The sequence below is a fragment of the Balaenoptera acutorostrata genome, chromosome 2 (assembly GCF_949987535.1).
Source record: "Balaenoptera acutorostrata chromosome 2, mBalAcu1.1, whole genome shotgun sequence".
NCBI classification, from domain to species: Eukaryota; Metazoa; Chordata; class Mammalia; order Artiodactyla; family Balaenopteridae; genus Balaenoptera; species Balaenoptera acutorostrata.
This window is the reverse complement of record NC_080065.1, coordinates 67,256,897-67,270,536: the sequence shown is the minus strand read 5'-3', so window position 1 is coordinate 67,270,536 and position 13,640 is coordinate 67,256,897. Positions and strand designations below refer to the sequence as shown.

Sequence of the window (13,640 nt, the reverse complement as noted above, 5' to 3'; positions counted from 1 at the left end):
GGCATAGCTCTAAATATCCTAACATGCAATTTCCAGAAACGGGAAGTTTCCCACAATTGCATCTTTGTTCCTACATGGCCAAACCCTACTCTTTCTCTTGGTATTCTCTGCACTTAGCACATACTACTTGTGGAATGGAATCCATAAATGTTGATAAGAACTATGCTTAATTTTGTCAGAGCAATTAATCTTCTTTTTTTTTTTGAAATTTGTACTTATAGCTGCTCTAAGATATAGGTATCTTGTTTTAGTTAGCTAATATTAGTTGCTTCATGTAATAAACCACCAGAAAATTTAGCAGCTTAAAACAACAGACATTTATATCTGATATTCAGAAATCTGAGAAAGGCTTAGTTGGGTGGTTCTCATGAGGCTGCAGTCAAACTGTGGCTGGGGCTGCAGTCTGAAGGCCTGACTGGGTTGGAGGATCCCCTTCCACTTGCCTGGCAGCTGGCTTCCCCAAGAATGAGTGACTCAATAGAAAGAGAAGGAGAAAGAGAAAGAGACAGACAGACAGGGAGGGAGAGGTGGAGAGAGAGGGATGAAATGAAGAGAGTGAGTGGGGAGAAATACACCAAAGATGGCAGCCATAGAAACTTTTATAACATAATTTTGGAAATGACATCCCATCCCTTCTTCCATATTCTGTTGGTCACAAAGACCAACAGTGGTACAGTGTGGGAGGTGACTACACAAGGGTGTGAATAACCAAGAGGCAGGGATCATTGTGGGTTATCTTGGAAGCTGACGAGCACCTTATTTTACCAAAAGAACAAAAAAAGAAAGAAAAAAAAACTTTACTATATTCGGAGGTTCATAATAAAGCTCTCGAATTAGCCCTATTTCTTCATTTGTAAAAAGCATGAAAATATGGCTGTAATTTTATCAATGCAAATACAGAAAATGTTTCCCAAAAGGTGTTAAATATTAAATTGTGTATCATTCCAAGCTAAATCCAAAACAGAATATAAAGAGAAGATTTAAAACTACTAAAAATCTGATGTAAAAAAACAAAAAGAACACCAATGTCAATGTCAATTAAGTGATAAAAGATAAATTTAGATGGTGAGGCTTAGTGTTGGGTAGGAAAAAAAATAAAGGTTTTCAATATAGCTCAAATAAAAAATAACATTGCAAGTATTTTTGTAAAAATTTGTTATGAGAAAAACAGTCCTCCTACAGAAACATATGGTCGTAATTCCAGTAATGGATTTTCTTCTTGCTTTTCTGCAATTAAGATTGCTTTTATCAATTACACAGTGGTTGGAGAAGCAGTGAAAACTTTAAGATTCTAAATAGAAGCCATATAAATCAAAGTAATTGAGGAGATGACATTGTGTTCTTCAGTGTAAACAGCGCACTATATTTTGTATAAAAAATGAGGGGAGATAATAAAAACATATTTGCTGCTACTGCACCTAAACCTTGGAAAGATACACAATAATAAAAATCACTTCTTATTGAGACTGGAGAGTGAGAAGAACAAGGTAGATGCATACAAGGTGGGCGGTAAGACTTACACTGATTAAGTTTTTAACATTTCTTTCTGATTTTTGAATGTTTATATATTACAAATATGAAGCATTTTTTTTTTAATCACAAAGAAAAAAGTTAAAACCTAGGATTGTTTAGAGGTTTCTGGTTTATTTTCAAGATTTCAAGATAGTTTCTTTTAAAATTTGAGTCAAGTTATCAAAGTTATATTACTATTAGAAAAAGAAGAGTTGTATTCTTTACTTATAAAACAATATTTAAATCTGGGCTGTTATAAACTTAGGCAATTGAGACACCATAGTCAGGCTACTACTTTTATGATTAAATTATAAGGTAAGATATTCACACAACACAGAAGACTCTTTAAAGTAAATTGCCTTAAAAGGGAAAGTTGAATGTTTTGACATATTACTGACTCTTCAGATTTTCAGCTCTTGCCTAGACAAGTTTAACGCCCACGCCTTCTCTTTATTGGTATGGCTATCCTCCTGGATTGTTTTCCAACCAGCTACTCAGAAGTCATATCTCTATTTTAGCAATTACGTTTACTTTGTTAATTATCTGCTTCACACATTCATCTCCAAGAGGGAAAGAACTATTTTATTCATCTTTCAATCAATGAAGCCTACTAAAGTGCTCTGCGTATAGCAAGCATATATGCATATACTAAGTCTGCTGGATTGCTGCAAAAGCAAATGGGCTAAATTTTACTTAATATTTCAAAATTCTGGAAAGACAGTATTCTTAAAAGGCATAGACCAAAAATAGATCATTGCAGACTGAGTACAAAGAACCATTCTATTTCTTCACCTTTAAAAAAATTAAAATTTTAAATTATCAATGTGAAGAACATGACCAAATGCATTCAGAAACATATTGTACATCTACAAAGAATACTTTAAAATGTGCCTCCAAAGGCACAGTAATTCCAATTTTTATTAAATGTAGAGACTTTATGGAAACAAATCCAAAGCTATCCCATCATGGGAAGAGTCCTCTACCTTCTGGTTATTTTAAAGTAACTTCAGTATTCATAGATTGTGCCCTTAACTTATACTGCAAAATAAACAAAAATATAAAGAAAACAAATTGAGTTAGATATGCAATTGCTTATGATGTCAACAAATTTCACAAGTTATTACATGTTGCTTAATTTTATTTAATGTCTGCAACATTTTACATTGTTTATGAAGTAGTTACTTCCAAAAGACTGATATTTTTCTCCATGCTGTATCTTTGGCTAGTACTACAGATGTGATTCAGTAGGAATCATATGACCAAACTGATTCAAATTCTCAGTTTTTTCCTAGCCTGAGACCTAAGAACCTGAGTTATAACCCTGACTTCGTCTTCAGGTTGAGATGCTTCATAAATACTTTCTTAAAACAGGGCTATTTAGTGTAGTTTCTTTTTCTTGAGACACAGGAGTGTTTCTGATACAAAAACATATATATTCCACATTAGAATAAAAAAAGCATTAAAATAATGATTATATTTTAAATAACTTAAATGACAGGATTAACTAAAATATGACCATTACTTTTTTAACACAATGTACTTTAAAAATTTTTTTCTATTTGAAGTAAAGAAGAAAGTTCTGTAACAGTTTCAAATACATAGAATTTAACTTATGTTAATATCCTGTTATAAAAAATAACTACCATATAAAGAATTTAAAATATGCAAAAGTAAGTAGTTCATTAAAATTTATATTTAATACATTGGTGTCAATGAAAATATGTAGACTTGCCAAGAAACTTTTAAGCTTTAAAGGAGAAGTTAAAAAAACACCTGTTTCAGGCTTCATTTATTGCTACATAATGACTACTTCAAGGGTCATCTGGCCTGTTGTCAATCACTCTTAGAAGTGGTATATACAGTGGTATACTTTGGAAGGAAAGGAGGAAAAATAATGCACTGCAATACAAAAATATTACCTATTTATAAATTATTAAAGATTTAGAAAACACATACCAAATCACATGTTCTCGCTATAAAAGCAATATACTTAATTATAGAAGCACAAAATCCTGAAGCACCCACAATTATTTTAAGAATACCCATTTAATCAAGAGAAAACCATATATGTATATATAAAATAATAATTTGAAAAGAAAAAAGGCAAAATTCTGATTTTAATGCAAACAATCAGTTTATCTAATCATGGAGGTAGGTCTCCACTCCAATTATACAAATAAGTTATCTGCCTTATTCAAAGAATTACCATATAAGTCTAAGATCTGGAAACTGGTCTGTGCCATTGAAATACATTTTTAACAGACTTTAGAAACCAGTAATTTAACTGGCATATAAACAAAAAACGTAGTTCCTTCATAAGGTTACATCTGAAAGGAGCCTTCATTAAAATCATTCTTGGCATAAAGAGGTATACCTAAGTGCAGATACTTTGGCTTAGCATTTAAATAACACAGTTAAATGCTACAAATTTTTTAAAGACAGAAGAAATCCTTGTCTTTTTCAGTACTTGTAAAGTGTAAAGCTTCAAAAACTGTGGATCTCTTAAATTTCTGGAGATTTAAATATTGTGCTAATGATTTTTAAAAGATCATTCCTGCCTAAAAAGCAAAGCTTACATGTTTCAAACATCAAACATATTTACTTTTAGTGTTTGTGGCATTTCAGCTTTAGTGCTGGAGTTAGTTTTAACAAATCAGTTTGCAATATATAATACGACTCACGTCCTTTCACTAAAAAAGATTTTCAATAATAAAAAATACTAATTCTATTTCTAATGGTAAACTAGTAGAGTTGGAGGTCCCACCGTGGATCACAGGGATTAGAGCACTATCAAGATCATTTAGATAATGCTGAGGAAGAAGCTGGCCTTCAGATCCTGCCTGAAATTCAACCTGGAAAAAAAAAATCTTGATGAGTCAACCCTAGAAAGTGAGCAATCTTGTTTAGTTCAGCAGATGAATATAAAATAAACTATTTAAGAATATCATTCAATTTAAGCACGTTAAGAAAATACTTGATATTTTGTTCATAAAACAATGTTTTACATTCTCCTTTATTTCTTCTGTCTACTACATAAATTATAATTGTCCCTTCCACAGATACTATGAAAATAAAATTGCCACTACTTCATACTTCAGGCTTCTTCTCAATGAACATGTAAACACATTGGCAGACCAAGGTTCTGAATAATTGTCAACATGACTTAAATAAAAACCCCATGGTATTTAAAAAAAGATCTACTTAAAAATATTTTGAATTTATCATAAAATAATATTTGAATTTAATTTTGCTGGTGAAAATTACATTTTAATACATATGACTAAAAAAATGAACAATGCTTACTCAAATAATTATCAGGTGCTTCCTTGAAAAAGGAACTTTTAATAGTGAGATAAAAATGTAAGTTCTTTTTTCCAATAAGAACTGTAACACATCCTGCCTGAAGAAGAGCAAACCTTCAACATATGAAATTGTTCATGTTAAGATTGACCATTCTGGGACTTCCCTGGTGGTCCAGAGGTTAAGACCCCGCGCTTCCATTGCAGGGGGCATGAGTTCGATCCCTGGTCGGGGAACTAAGATCCCACATGTGGCGTGGCACCGCCAAAAAAAAAAAAAAAAAAGATTGACCATTCTAATGAACAACCTGGACTGAAATCTATTATATTGGATGTCGGAAACAGTTAAAAAGGCACATTAAAATACTGCTGGATTGGGACTTCCCTGGTGGTGCAGTGGTTAACACTCCATGCTCCCAAGGCAGGGGGCCCAGGTTTGATCCCTGGTCAGGGAACTAGATCCCACATGCCGCAACTGAGTTCGCATGCCACAACTAAGGAGCCCACTTGCCACAACTGAGGTGCCCACGTGCCACAACTAAGGAGCATGCCTGCCGCAACTAAGGAGCTCATGGGCTGCAGCTAAGACCTGGCACAACCAAATAAATAAATAAATATTTAAAAAAAATACTACTGGAGTACCACTTATCACCTATCAAATTGGCAAAGTTCAAAAGTTTGATTATATTCTGCTTTGATAAGGATGTGAGAGAAAGAACACTCATAAATTGTGGTAGAAATATAAATTGTCATAACCTCTATTTGAGACAATATGGTAATATCTATTGAGTACATACTTGGACCTGGCAATTCTACTTCTAGGAATGTTTCTTATATACTCACACTTATGCAAAAGCAAAATATTGTGAATACCTTAAATATCAACCAGGACATACCAAACATGCATAAGCACTAAATAAATTATGGTACATTTATATAATCAACTACTACTGTGCAACTTTAAAAAGAATATGTAGTTAATATGAAATGTCTCTAAGATATATTAAGTTAAAGAAGCACTGTTAAAAAAAAAACAGTGAAAAGAGAACAAAAAGGACGTACAAACTTAATTGCTCATACATGCAAAAAATTACAAAGAATACATAGAAATGGATAACATTTGACTGCCTGACCAAGAAGGGAGGATGAGGGGGAGTATGGAAGTGGACTGAAGGGTTAGGAGTCAAGGGTAGGAAGGAGATCTTTCCAGGGCTATTACCTGATGCAACTCTACTGGGAACCATTTATATTGTAGCCTGGAGTTAATATCTCCAGAGGTCACCAATTAAATAGAGTACTGTGTGAATGCTGCTCTCTAGCATGTGTAATGAGGTGGTCCTGATATATATACATTTGTGAGATAATAGAAAATATATATTGGTCTCTGACCCCAATTCCTGGCACAAAGCTCCTAAAACCCTTGTCATTTCCTAAGTGATAAGAATACCAGTAACATCTCTTGTTCTAATATTTATCTTTGATCCCATCCCTGACACAGGGCTCCTAAGAAACTTGTAAATTCCTAAGTGATAAGAGAGGGAGGAGCATCTTTTGTTCTTTTGAGTCAACTCTGGATGGGCTCCTAGGTAGGGGCTGGTCACCAGAAAGACCAAGCCCATGATTAGAAGCTTTAAATTTCCAGCCCTACCCCTCATTCTCCAGAGAGGGGAGAGGGGCTAAAAACTGACTTAATAATTGATCATGCCTACATGAGGAAGCCTCCATAAAATCTCAGTAGAAGGGGGTTCAGAGAGCTTTCAGGCTGGTGAATACATCCACACTGGGAGGGTGATGCACCCCAACTCCGTGGAGACAGAAACTCCTGCTCAGGACTCTACCAGACCTTGCCCTATGTATCTCTTCATCTGGCTGTTCATCTGTATAGCCTTTAATGAACTGACAGACATAAGCAAATGTTCCCCTGAGTTCTGTGAGCCGCTCAAGCAAGTTAATTGAACCCAAGGAGGAGGGGGTCATTGGAAGCTCTGATCCATAACTGGTTGGTCAGAAGCACAGGTGATAACTGACTGGCATATGAAGTGGGGGAGGAGGCAGTCTTGTAAGAGCTGTAGGATCTGATGCTATCTCCAGGCAGATCAAGTCAGAATTGAGTTGAATTCTTGGACACCCTGCTTGTGTCTGAGAATTGCTTGCTGGGGTGGGGGAAAGCCTCTACACATCTGGTGAGCAGAAGTGTTTTCTGTGAGTAGTGAAAGAGACACACAGGAAAGAAAGACATAGGAGGGAAGAAATAGGTTTTTCCCTACATAGGCGGAAAAAACTGAAAATTTTCCTTTTTTAACATTTTTAGACTTTTGTAATTTTAAGTCACATGAATATAGAATTTAGTCAGCATAATTAAAAAACCTGCTTATCAAGCAGGAATGTTGTGGAGCAGGGGTCAGCAAACTGGCCTGTGGGCCAATGTGGCCCACCAACTGTTTTTGTAAACAAAGTTTCACTGGAACACAGCTAAGCTGTTTAGTTTACATACTGTCTACAGCTGCTTTCACACTATAATGGCACAGTTAAGTAGTTGTGAAAGAAATCTGACAGACCGCAATGCCTAAATTATTTACTGTCTGACCAAAAAAAGTTTGCTGGCCCCTGCTGTGGACAGTAAAGGAGATAATGTACAGGAAGTGTGTACCGAACATTAACGTTCAACAAACTTTAATTCTCTTCAGTGATCTCAAAGTAAAAGGTTAAAGAAAAACTTCTGATTATTTTAATATAAGATATATTCATTTCAAAAATACATCACAAAAACATGCCTCACCATATCAGTGTCAATGGAAACTCTGAGGCCAATTTTATTTATCCCATTACTCTTTAGAGTTTTCAGGTGAGGGCACAGTGCAGCACTACAAGCCATGGCTATTTCTTTTGCAAACTGATAACGAGTTGCTGAAATAGATAAATCCTGGTCCTTTAGAAAGTAGAACACCTGAAATGTATTTAATTAGGAAACAAGTCATGATTAAGATTAAAAGTAGCTTTAAAAATGCAACAATTGCTACCTTCAATTCAACTTTATGAATAAAATTCCAATGTTAGTGCCATAAAATTGACTAGTTAGGAACATTATATATATAGTATATATATATATTCTATATATAGCCTGATCTATAGTATAAGTAAAAACTTAAAACCAAAGATTAGGGAATATGGGAATGACAGCTATTTTTGCCTAAAGTTAACTTGTAGCAACAAAAGCTTTGTTAACTCAGTTTAAAGAAGGGTACTGATGAGCCCACCCTATAAGATCACCATCCCATAAGGACATCTTAATGAAGTTAAGATCAAACAAAGAAATAATGTTCTATAATTTCTATACCCTCTATAGTTTCTATCTTCTACATGTGTAAAATCACAAAGAATACCTAAGAAATCAGTAACATTGATTGTCTGACCCAGGAGGTAGAGTGAGGGGGAAAATGGAGGTAGACTAAGGGGCTGTAAGGCTATAGTTTCATATTCTCTTATTTTTAAAAAACTGGAACATGCAAAACTAGCTTTCATATGTAAATGCTGATTATAAACTGATATCTATAAAATATTTTATTTTTTGTAAAATAAGAGAAAAATGAAAACACCATGGTCAAATAACATGTTATTGTACAAACAAAGATGGCAATGCCATGAAAACTTAACTGTGAGCTGACAGGCAGTACCACCATACAATAACCTGAAATGATCCTATGGAAATGCAAATCTGGTGTATATAAGGCAGTCTGAGGTGGAGATATGTGTGTCTCAAGGTGTAATGAAAGTGTAATACACTGCACTTAAACATTCAGAGGTTGAGTCCTACGAAATCTCCAAATTAACAAAAATATATCCAAACACAGCATGTAAATGGAAGGAAACGTCTTTCTAAGTTACCTCAGTACACTTTACAATCTTCTCATCAGTTTCAAAATCTGCTTCCAGTTTTATTTTTTCACTTGGAAATCCTTGTAATGATATTCCATCCACTGAACTAATAACACTGCAGAATAAAATATAATAGAACAGATTTATTTAATACCAAAGTACTTTCTATGAAGTAAATTATTAGACTTGAACAAATGGAGTAAGGATAAAAATTATGAAAGCTATAAATTTAAAGCATCAGTAAGACATCTCAATTATATAAAAAATAATTAAAACTTAGCTCATATTCATTTACCAAGATTTCTTGATTGTGTAGCAAATTATATCTACTTTTTCATATGCCCAATTCAGACCTGAGGTTTAAAATACCTTAGTCTCCTAACAGAAAAGCTGTCTCATGAATTGCAAAACTCTATCTTGGAATCCTTCAGCATTAGCCCTCCTCTTCCTTTTTTGCTCCAGATCCCTTAGCCAGTCTCCAAAAAAGAAAGAAAATGGGTAACTAAAGAGAGGAGGGAATGGCAGTAATATTCTGTAAGGCCTCTAATGTACATATTATTGAATTCAGTTGTTTGCATTTACAGTGGATCAGTATAATACAGAATAAACACCCAAAGGGAATCCATTACTTATTTGACAAAAATAATCCTCAAATAATTCCATGAAAATACATATCTGGTATATAAAAGGCAGTCTTGGGGGGAAATATGTGTGTGTCTCAACGTACCATATAACAGACAAAGTATCTTGTCTTTCTCAGAGCTGGCATCAAGCCTACACTGCTACACAATGCACATTTTATCATTTGCCCCCTCCCAAACTGACCACCCTTTAATAATTTACAGCATCCTGGCTAAGAAAACACACATGATGCTGGTTAGGTACATTTTTGAAAAAAACAGACTGCATTTATTAATTAGAGTATATGCATTTAAATTAATGGCATAATTCTATATTTATTTATAAAATATTTAATTTTGTTAACAGGATGTTTTTATCCTTTCTCCTCCATCAAATCAATTACATTTTGGTAACAAAAAATTCCTACCCTTTGTTTCCTTTTTCTTCAGAATCTACCCAGCAGATGTCCACATATTCTCTCATGTCTACAGCATCAACTTTCCCACATGTAATTTTAAAGTCTTTTTGTTCTCGTAGAGCTAGCCGCAAGCCATCCATGGTCTCTGGAGTTATCTGTACCATTAAGCCATCTAAAAATGAGAATTATGTTCACATTTCTTTTACTGAATATAAATTTATATGTCTAAGCCATAAATTTTGCTATCAAAATATGTTCCGAGCAAGTTTTAGACCATCTGTTAAATCATCTTGATGGCTGTTTTCTGTTAGGAAATATGAAAAATATTGCACAATGTTAAGGATTCTTTTTTTTTTTTTTAAATGGTTAAACAAATAAAGGTGAGAACTTCCACTTCTGGCTATGATGAAATAATGATGCCAAACTGCCCTTTCATTATGAAAACCAACCATAAAACTAGACAAAATGTATGAGGCAATTGTTTTCAGGTTCTGGAAAACAGGAAGTACAATACCATGGTCCCTACAGGAAAACTCCATAGGTGAGCCCATAACTGCCCAGGCTCTCTGCTTGGGGACAATTTCTGCATGGTGACCAGTAAGCCTACAATTGCTCTACTGGGCTGAGAAGTCAGAGATAAGAGTTTAGGGAAACCTGAAATCTGTGGTCAAGACACTAAAATGGGGAGCACCAGGAGACTGTGTTCAAGGACTTTTTGAGTCCTTGGACTAGAACTGAGAACACATTAATACAGTGACCCTAGATGAGGCGTAACAGAAAATGGCTATTATATGGTTGGGAACAGAACAGAGATACTAGAAGTCAAGCAATGTTGGGCGATATTGGTAGTCTAAACCAACCAAAATAGACATTAGCACCTCATTAACCCTGAACTGTGCAATGCCAAATCAAAGCTCTTACAAAATCTACAGGCAAAACAGATTTGGAGGATGAGTCCTGCCAGACTGTAAACACCTTAGAATATCCATAGATCCATCTGTTAAAAAAATAAAGACTACACAAGCTCAGGGTAAGCAGACATAAAATGCCTGCTTAAACATAAATAAGCCTTCTTCAGCAAAAAAAATCCCTTTAAAAAAAGCTAAAAGAATCTAAAGTCTCTAAAGCATATCAATAATGACAGTACATAATAAAAAGTTACCAAAGACAGGAAAATGTGAGCCCCTATAAAAACTGAAATTAACCATGAGATGGCCAAGACATTGGATTAAACACAAAAACACTTTAAAATAGCTATCTAAAATATATTCAAAGACCTAAAGGAAAACATATTTAAAGAATGAAAAGCAAATACTGGCTAAATGTATAAACAGATTTTTAAAAATCTGAACAGAGAAATAGAAAGTGGAAAACCCTCCCCCCAAATTCTATAACTGAAAAGTATAATCCAACTAAAATAGAAACCTTAATGGATAAGCTTAATAGTAGATTGGAGATGGCAAAAGAATCAGAGAACATAAAGAAAGGTCAACAAAAAAGATCAAATCTGAAGAACCCAGAGAAAAAAGAATGAAGAAATATAAAAAGAGCATCAAAGACCCATGGGATGGTATAAAACAGTCTAATACAGATATGGATTACATATACATAGATAAGACTATCTCCCAGAAGGAGAAGAAAGATCAGGACATTTTAAAAAATGGTAAGAAATTCCCCAAATTTGATGAAAAATACTGACACACACATCCAAGGAGTTTAATAAATGCCAAATAGGATAAATACAAAGAAAACCACATTGAGGCACACCACAGTAAAACTGGTGAAAACCAAAGATAAAGAGGCTACCTTGAAAACAGACTGCGGAAAAGGGCACATTAAATACAAGGAAACAAATATAAAAACTATTACTGACTCTTCACTAGAAATAATGAGGGCCAGAAGACAATGAAATGACATCTTTAAAGAAAATAAAAGACTTTCAAAGCAGAATTTTATATCTAGCAAAAATACCCATAAAAAAAGAGAAATAAAGACAGCTTCAGAAAAATGAAAGGCCAGACAACATTAGATAAATGAAAGTCAGCCAACTTGTATTACAAAAAATACTAATGACTTCTTGGTGTCTCTCCATGTAAAGAGCTTGGAACTTGTCACTTCCATTCTCACAACAAGAAAAAAGCTGAACAATAAAATACCTAGGAATAAACCTAACTTCTATTCAACATAGTACTGGAAGTCCTAGTCACAGCAATCGTACAAGAAAAAGAGTAAAAGGTATCGAAATTGGAAGGAAAGAGGTAAAATTGTCATTATATGCAGATGACATGATACTCTATATAGAAAACTCTAAAGACTCCACACAAAAACTATGAGAACTGATAAACGAATTCAGCAAGGTAGCAGGCTACAATATTTACAGAAATAGTTTGCATTACTTTAAACAATGAAATATCAGAAAGTAAAAAATAAAAAAAAATCCCTTTAAAAATTGTATAAAAAAAATACCTAGGAATAAACCTGACCAAGGAGGTGAAAGACTTACATGCTGAGAACTATAAAACATTGATAAAGGAAACTGAAGATGATTCAAAGAAATGGAAAGATATCCCATGCTCTTGGATTGGAAGAATTAATATTTTAAAATGGCCATACTATCCAAGGCAATCTACAGATTTAATGTGATCCCTATCAAATTACCCATCACATTTTTCACAGAACTAGAACAAATAATCCTAAAATTTATATGGAACCACAGAAGACCCAGAATTGCCAAAGCAATCCTCACAAAAGAACAAAGCTGGAGACATAAGCCTCCCAGACTTAAGATAATACTACAAAGCTACAATAATCAAAACAGCATGGTATTGGCACAGAAACAGACATATGGATCAATGAAACAAAAGAGAGAGCCCAGAAATAAACCCACACACCAGTAGTCAATCTTTGACAAAGGAGGCAAGAATGTACAATGGAGAAAAGACAGTCTCTTCAACAAGTGGTGTTGGGAAAGCTGGACAACCTCATGTAAATCAATGAAATTAGAACACTTCCTCACACCATATAAAAAGATAAGCTCAAAGTGGTTTGAAGATCTAAATATAAGACATGACACCATAAAACTCCTAGGAGAGAACACAGGCAAAACATTCTTCGATGTAAATCATAGCAATATTTTCTTAGGTCAGTCTGCCAAGGCAAAAGAAACAAAAGCAAAAATAAACAAATGGGACCTAATCAAACTCAAAAGCTTTTGCACAGCAGGGAAGCCATAAACAAAATGAAAAGACAACCTACAGAATGGGTGAAAATATTTGCAAATGATGTAACGAAGGGTTACTTTCAGAAATATCCAAACAGTTCATACACCTCACTATCAAACAAACAACCCAATCAAAAAATGGGCAGAAGACCTAAATAGACTTTTCCAAAGACATACAGATGGCCAACAGTCACATGAAAAGATGCTCAATATCACTAATTACTAGAGAAATGCAAATCAAAACTACAATGAGATCACCTCACACCAGTCAGAATGGCTATCATCAAAAAGTTTACAAATAATAAATGCTGGAGAGGGTATGAAGAAAAGGGAACCCTCCTAAACTGTTGGTAGGCATGTAAATTGGTACAGCCACTACAGAAAACAGTCTGGAGGTTCCTTAAAACACTAAAAGTAGAGCTACCATATGATCCAGCAATCCCACTCCTGGGCATATATCCAGAAAAGATGAAAACTCTAATTCAAAAAGATATATGTACCCCAATGTCCATAGCAGCACTGTTTATAATAGCCAAGACATGGAAGCAATCTAAGTATCCATCAACAGATGAATGGGTAAAGAAGATGTGGTGTGTGTGTGTGTATACACACACACAATGGAATATTACTCAGCCAAAAAAAGAATGCAATATTGCCATTTGCAGCAACATGGATGGACCTAGAGATTATCATA

The 13,640-nt window shown here is 34.3% G+C and overlaps 1 protein-coding gene across 7 annotated transcripts in view; it reads right to left on the bottom strand.

Annotated features, from left to right (window-relative positions):
• Nucleotides 1-740: 740 nt before the first annotated feature.
• The window catches only part of ZFYVE16 (zinc finger FYVE-type containing 16), a 57,035-nt gene continuing 44,135 nt past the window's right edge, over nucleotides 741-13,640 (bottom strand). For 4 of the 7 annotated variants that reach the window (XM_007179773.2, XM_057540230.1, XM_007179772.3 and 1 more), the window contains 4 exons: nucleotides 9,736-9,898; nucleotides 8,697-8,802; nucleotides 7,591-7,758; nucleotides 742-4,364 (listed from right to left, as the gene is read on the bottom strand). In XM_007179773.2, the coding sequence (XP_007179835.2) occupies nucleotides 4,203-4,364; nucleotides 7,591-7,758; nucleotides 8,697-8,802; nucleotides 9,736-9,898 (599 nt within the window). In that variant the 3' untranslated portion in view covers nucleotides 742-4,202. Of the gene's footprint in view, nucleotides 4,365-7,590; nucleotides 7,759-8,696; nucleotides 8,803-9,056; nucleotides 9,164-9,735; nucleotides 9,899-13,640 lie in introns of those variants that run through there. The other 3 variants (XM_057540229.1, XM_057540228.1, XR_009007112.1) reach the window with 3 other exon arrangements.